General features: G+C 40.5%; 1 protein-coding gene across 1 annotated transcript in view; it reads right to left on the reverse strand.

The window, feature by feature from the left end:
- Nucleotides 1–1492, reverse strand: part of TEK (TEK receptor tyrosine kinase) — a 37696-nt gene extending 36204 nt beyond the window's left edge. The window contains exon 1 of the mRNA XM_062604472.1: nt 1041–1492. Coding sequence (XP_062460456.1) covers nt 1041–1092 — 52 coding nt within the window. The 5' untranslated portion in view covers nt 1093–1492. The remainder of the gene's footprint in view (nt 1–1040) is intronic.
- Nucleotides 1493–7480: the final 5988 nt, after the last annotated feature.

Below are 7480 nucleotides of genomic sequence, written 5' to 3' on the forward strand. Positions count from 1 at the left end.
ATTTTAAAGCTAGTTACACAGCAGTGAAGACTTCTGCTTTTTCTTGCTACTTTCTGGTTTTCCTTGCAGGACAACCTGCAGTTTTATAGCATATTACCTTTTTTGCTGGACTGGAAGAACATATACATGCCTCAATGAAATGGTTAGGAATGAGTTAAGCCTAAGGTTATTGTGTTAACTGTATTTCTGTTTTACCGATTTTGCTTAGTATATTACCCAGAACAAACTGGCCAAAAAAATCAAAACATGGATGGTGAAAGCAACACTCAAATGCTGAACAATTAGGAATCTGATGGCAAGAGAACAGGCGTCCTCAGGGCTCTGCTAGTGATACCTTCAGCAAACCATCTCTAACATTAATTCTCTGAATACTATAAAATAAGTTTCCATTAGTTAGTCTTACTGTGTACCATTTCTCCAGATGTCTTATGACTAAATTCTGACTTGCTGAACTAATGACATTTGCTGATAATATTGAACCACTCCTTTGCTGTATTTGAAGTGTTATGAACTGATCTTCTATAAGGTGCCCTTTTTGTCCACTGACTTTCACATAGATTTCACTTCTGGAATCTTGTCTGTCTAAAACCTTGTCTAAAATCAGATACTGGAATACCAAGAAATGTCACATTTCCCACGACACAGCCATTTCATAAAATCAGACACGGAGCAGATATTGTTGGGGAATGACACCAATGGTTTCAAAGTTGTGAGCTTTGTGAAGAAGTTAATACCATTAGACAGAAGAGAAACCCTGTTGTAGTCTCTGTCTGTGTCCACAAACTATTTCAACAACTAAAAAGAGGTAGGAGCAGATTCTACATGTGGCTAAACCCTCCCCAGCAGCTTGGACACAGTCCTGCCCCCACTTGCTTTAAGAGGGCTGCAGAGAGGTAAGTGGACTCACTGAAACAAATGTTAGTACTCATCTATAAAGGTAAGTGCTGAAGTAAGGAGTAGGGAGTCATGCACTTTGTCTGCACATTGCATGAGGAGAAAGGCATGACAGTTCCACCACAGATACTAAAGCAAAGGCTTACCTGAAATCATCAGGCTGAATCCATAGAGAACTAGGTGTGCTAAAGCATCCATGCTTTCCAAAATATATCCATCCAGTTCTTACAGTCGCTCATGGAGTATCCTTTTCTCAGGGCAGACGTTTACCGGTTACTCTTCTCCATTGTGGTACGCTGTTTACAAGTCACAGACAAGAAATCATAGCACTGGCGCAGGCTGGAACAGTCTCATTGCTGTCTGAGTACAGGGAGTTTAAGTTCCTTTTTCCTGTTTCCTTTGTAGATTAGGATGGGAAAGGCAGGATCTTAGAGGCATTTTGTATCAGCAGGACTGCAGGGCAGTGTAAATCCCGTTCATCCAGCAATACATCAAAACGGTTATCTGGAGCTGCTGGAGAAGCAGGGGACTGCTGTTGGTCACAATCAGCAAAATAGGAACAATGATGACATCCTCCAGTAGGCGGGAGAGTGCTAATAAAAGCTCCTCCACCTAGGTACAGTAGGGGGAAAGTGTCATCCCCTCCTCATAGCACAGATCTGTTAATTTCTCATGGTGCTATCATATTTTCCCTGATTTATTAAACCCATGTGTAAGCTGCTGGCTGCAACGCATCTCAGCATACAGTAATGAAAATATGAAGTAAACAGTAACAAACCAACCAGATGAATCCAGTATAGCTCAAAGCCAGCCACAATCCAGCAAACTACTCCATTAGTTCATGTGCTTCAATGGAAACGATTCTGCTCTATGTTTGACAATTGGAAACAGACTGAAAACTTGTTGCAATAATAAATCATACCCAAGTTAGAGTTATTATGACTTCAGTGGGATCAAAATGTCCACATTACTTAGCAGGGGTCTCAAAACTCAGAAGGTAAAACAAAACATAAGGGGAAAATACAAAGAAAACCACCAAAGAAAAAAAAATAAAAGAAAAAAATTGAAAAAAAAAAGGGAAAGAAAAAAAAAATGGAAAGGCAGCACTCCACTATTCAAACAGCATTGCAAATAAAGGGCAATCCTATTTACCCATTGGCTAAATATAACACATGACAATGTGACAATGTAGCATTTGAAAGTCCTGTAGTTCTGCCAAGATGCTAACACCCAGAGTGACTTTTACAGAAGTATAGAAAAGTGACTGTTCAGCATCATTTTGGAAATAGGGTGTGGGTTGACCATACTTTGATTTATTTCCTTAGCAAAACAAAACTGAAAGCCAAACCACCTAGGAACTTAAACTGAAAATACCCTCTCAGTGCAAAAACACAATGTGTTGTCAAAACATTACTAAAATTTCATTTTGAGGCTTACAGAAGGCAGAATATAAAATATTTACTTGATCTGGTTCCAGACCAAAATACACACAGAATCATAGAATACTTAGGTTTGGAAAGCACCTTAAGATCATCTAGTTCCAGCCCCCCTGCCATGGGCAGGGATGCCTCACACTAAACCATGTCACCCAAGTCTCTGTCCAACCTGGACTTTTCTCCATCTTCGATTTTGTGAACATTTTCTTCTGCTCTTAGGCATGGAAAGGCAGTGATTAACCACACTCCAGTTGCACTTTAGCAGAATACTTACTGTATTACACTAAGTACTATCATAATTCCTACCTAGTGGATAACTTTGTTCTGTTGCTCATTTAACCTACTTCTAATGACCTATTTTTAATTTTGTTTTCAATATCTTTTGATTTGCTGGAGGCAGGGGCTTAAGCAATTTCAGTCAAGGCTGTGGTTCTCCAGATTCTTACTGTGAGCTTAGGAAGGTTTATAAACTTTTCACTTAAACCTCACTCCCCAGGGCATAAACCGGTCATCATCATATCTCTATTCTGCGCTGATACCGATTTTGCGGTATGCATAATTGGCCAGGTCAGTTATTCACTGTTTCTGAAGAATCATCTTGTCATCTGCCATGACAAGGTAACTATCTCCAGAATGAGAGCAAACAGCCTGAATATGCAATACTCCACAAATACAAGAAGGCTGCAAACACTTGCTGAAGCTAGAGAATAGGAAACATACTTACCCAGGTCAGAATTTAGGTAGGATACCAGCCTCAGGAGGCTCATGTATTTGTTTTGTGTTTCATTATATGATTTCATGTTGAAGAAACATATAATAGCATCTGTGATTTAGCAAACATTTAAGTACTTGTTTATGTGTAATAAGTGGGTAAGCTCTGTTTCTATATAGGAAGTTTTTAAGTGCCACAGTTTGATTATTGCTTCCACTGATGTCAAACTTAATCACACAAGCTTTTGCTAGACTGTAGAAATTAAAGGATTTCACTGTTCCAGCATATTCTTACTCATATTTAAGGGTCTGCCAGCCCTACCTTCCATATTTTCATCATTATAGTTGTGGATGCCACTTCCCTGGCAGTGTTCAAGGCCAGGTTGCATGGAGTTTGGATCAACCTGGTGTAGTAGAAGGTGTCTGTGCCCGTGGCAGGTGGGTTGGAACTAGATAATCTTTAAAGTCCCTTCCAACCCAAACCATTCTATGATTCTGTGCTATTAGACTATAAGTCTTCCTAAAAGTAGGTCATACCAATTTTCTGTCCTATGAACTAAAACTTTTATGATCTGATCATCCTTCTGATTACTGAACAACACAGAAGTGCAATAAAATTGTCTATCCTTTCTACAAAGCAGCAATGATATCATAACAAGACCCTGTGCATGCGTCCACCTCTTGCTATCTATTCTCCAGCTTATGTTGACAGATCAACAAAAAAGAGGATCCTAAATCTCAGCTTCCATTGACTATGAAAGAGAAGAAGAATTGGAAATGGCCTTCTGGCAAAACCAGGTTGCTGATAAAAGAAACTGAGCTGAAAGAGAGAAAAAATAAAATATGATACCAAGTTATTCTAGCTTTTATTGCTCATGGGGTTAGCAGAGACTCTTGACTACTGGGCTGGCCAATGAACAAGCCTATGGCACACCCTCATGAGGATATTTGGGCCCCACAGACTACACCCTTTGTCTTTTCCACAGGTACTTGAAGGGCTCAGAAAGGCTGTCCAAACCCTGTGTGATTTCTAAAGTGTTCCCTGCAGGAACATGGTTTTTGTGGGTGGTTAACTGCTGATTAACACATGTCAGCATTCACATCTAATTTAACGCCCATCACAATGGTATGCGTGAGTTTTTAAATTAGTTACAACAAGGAAATAAATCGTCTTTCAACACATAAACACAATCCTAGCGTTAAACATAGCTTTTCATAACTCTGTTTGCTGAAAGCCTAATTTTATGATATGTCAAGTGCCCTGAACTCCTGACACCAGGCTTTCCTCTTTAGATAAGCAGCACGCTTGTCTCAATCCATTCATACATGCTGCAGCGCATGGAAATATGTGAGGAGGAAAAAGAAACAATGCCACTCTGCACTTCTTTAATCAGGTAGATGTGTTAGCAGAAAGCACATATCCTCTTGCAGCGTCTGGCTGTATTATGCCTTTTGGAAACAAGCCATTACTTTGGCCTTGACATGATGTTAATGTGTGGCGGAAAAGGAACTTTAGGAATTATTACTCACCACAATCAGGTAATGTGAAGCAGAGGGTCATAAATAAGAGAGTTTAAGCTTCTTTTCTTAAACAGATCCTGTTCTCCCTGTCGTGGTTTAAACCCTAGCCAGACAGCTTGTTCACTCACTCTGAGTGGTGCCGGGCTGAGAGCAATCAAGCGCCCCCCCCAGGGCTCTCCCCTTCCCCGCTCCCGGAGGGATGGGGAGGAGGATCGAAAGAGTGCAACTCCCACGGGTTGAGACAAGAACAGTCCAGCAACCAATGTACAACACAAATCACCACCGCTACTACCAATCACAACAATGATAAGGGAAAATAACAAGGGAAGAGAATACAATACCACTGGCCAAGAAATGAGTCCCACCTGGAAGCCCGTGCCCTTCCGAGTAACTCCCAGTTACCCCCCACCCCGGCCATGACGTGCTGTGGTATGGAATACGTCCCTGGCTAGCCTGGGTCAGGCGCCCCGTCTCTGCTTCCTCCCGGCTTCCCCTCCTCCCTGGCAGAGCACGAGCCTCACAAAGTCCTTGGTCAGGGTAAGCATCACTTAGCAACAACCGAAAACATCGGTATCACCAGCACTGTTCCCAGGCTGGAAGTCAAAACACAGCACTGCACCAGCTACCACAAAGGAGAAACATGACTGCTACTGCTGAACCCAGGACACTCCCCTACAGAACAGCCTATGCCACTGAGGTCAGCTGCAGTCCCTAAGCCGTCTGTTTTACCTGGAAGCGAGAGATAGGATCCAGGTGGCCAGGCAGAGTGCAGGTGCAGTGGCTGGTCAAAGTGGTCAGGTGGAGGATCATCCCTACAAGGTGCAGTGGCAGTAGAAACTGGGGGTAGATAAAGGTTTCTGTGGTACATAGCTAAAGATAAGTTGTAATAACAGGGAAAGGACAGTATAGAGGAGTGGTTGTGAGAAACTTTAAGGTGAGGTAGAAAAGGTAGTAGAATCTGTTTTTTGTTGTAGCTCATTCTCTTGCATTTGGCACACTGTGGAGGTGCAGTTACTTTTTGCTTTTTCTGCTGCCTCTCCTGCATAAGCATATTCAAAAGGTAAGTCAGGATTGCAAACATAGATATCATCGGGTTTTTTTGCTCAGAGTTTTTGTTTTCTTCTCCTAAAGGATCTTCTCTTGGGTTTTCAGGAGACCATTACCTGGAAAATGGCTGAGTATTGAGCAGTCAACAGAACAGCCTTAGCCAAAGACAGCTGTTGCTTTTCTGTCTTCCTGGCCAGTGAAATAAAAGGGAATTTACTACAGCAGAATTAAACACAGGATGTCATGGAAATCTCAGGTTTCTCTCAACTGGAAAGTTCAGCTGATGAAACAACAGAGGAGTACTTTAGGGCCTCTGTATCAGTAAAGCCATTGTGAAGGGCATCAGGCTGTTTGACTAAAGTCTCTCCTCTGGAAACTTTTAATTTGCGAGTCACTTGCATTTTGCTGAAATAGGCTTTACGTAGATTTTACAAAGGCCTGTTGTCAGCACAACAAAAAAATTATGTTTCCCAATTCATTGTTGACAAAAGAGACTTTTTAAAAAAGTACATGGAGAAAGCAAGCATGGGAAGTGAAGCTATGAGCCAGCAATGGTGATGGCCCCTGATGATGTCAAACACATATATGAAATCACATGAGTAAGAGTGAACAGTCTAGTTATATCCCACTTAGTTTTTGTTATGAAAACAACAAAACTGCATCCTTGTTGTCATTGCTTTTTGAGCGCATTGTTTTCCTGCTTTTGAGCACATCCACTCTAGTTTTTAAAAGATCTGATAAAAGAGGTGATTCTGACTATGTGCTAAATTGACTCCAAATCAAGCTTTTGTTTCTCTGCCAAGACCAGGTTCAGGACCAGGCTATGGGAGCACAGATGTAACTGATGTTAATTTGCTGTACCAAAGTCAAAAGAAGCCTGGAGATGAATGAGATTTTCCAGCCTGAAGAGGTGTCACTCAGCAGGAGATAAGCAGAGCTCATACAAAAGCTACAGAGCTTATGATTTTTCTCCTCTGCTCTGTTACTGCTTTTCTACTTATTCTTTCTACAATAATATACTTTGAAGGACAAATGAGTCTGTGTATTTATGTTTAACATAAATGCTTAACTGTATATCCAAATATATATTTAACAGTATATTTAACTGTATATCTAAATGTCTTCAGGATACTGACATTGAATCACCCCAAATGATGCACCACAGTAAAGATATGACTGCCTGAAGTAGCCTAGCATTAATGAGGTAAATTTTTTATCTGAGCAGTTTGGAGAGAGAAAGACTAATTGTGTAAGCCACTTATTGAACGTGAGGTTTGCAGATTTGACTATTGCTTCCAAGGACCAGGAATTGTGTTGTGTTCATTAGATCTCAGGGTTAGTGTTTTCATCCATTCAGGTTAGTGTTTTCATCCATTAAAGTTAACAAAAATCATTTTTAAAATCCTGTTTACTGGACCAACTATCTGCCACTGAATTAATCTCACACTGTTAATGTGATTCTAATGGTCATTTTTATTTGATGACTGCATCATTTAATTTTATTTAACTACAATCAGCATTCATCAAGTACAACTTAGTGATAAATTTGCTGTTTACTTTGCTCTGCTTCTAAATTGATGTCACACTGGGATTGGCTAAAATCTTGTACTGATTTAGGAGAGCTACATGTGCACTGTTGGTGAGCTGCAGTGTAACTGTTCCTTCTCTTGAATGCTCCAACTTTACCTTCAGTTTTCTTATTTTCCCTGTGAGAGAAAGATTTCTAAATGGCATACTTTAGTGTTTGATCAATACAATTTTTTGCAATTCTTTAAATATGGAAGCGTGAAAGAGAAACATGTATCTCAAGGCGAGGAGTTAAAATGTAGATTTGCATAGAGATAAAGAACTTCAGTAATTTTCAGCTGAAT

The sequence above is a fragment of the Pezoporus occidentalis genome, unplaced genomic scaffold (genome assembly GCF_034315485.1).
Source record: "Pezoporus occidentalis ecotype Australia unplaced genomic scaffold, CSIRO_AGI_Poc_V1 ctg86, whole genome shotgun sequence".
NCBI lineage: Eukaryota > Metazoa > Chordata > Aves > Psittaciformes > Psittacidae > Pezoporus > Pezoporus occidentalis.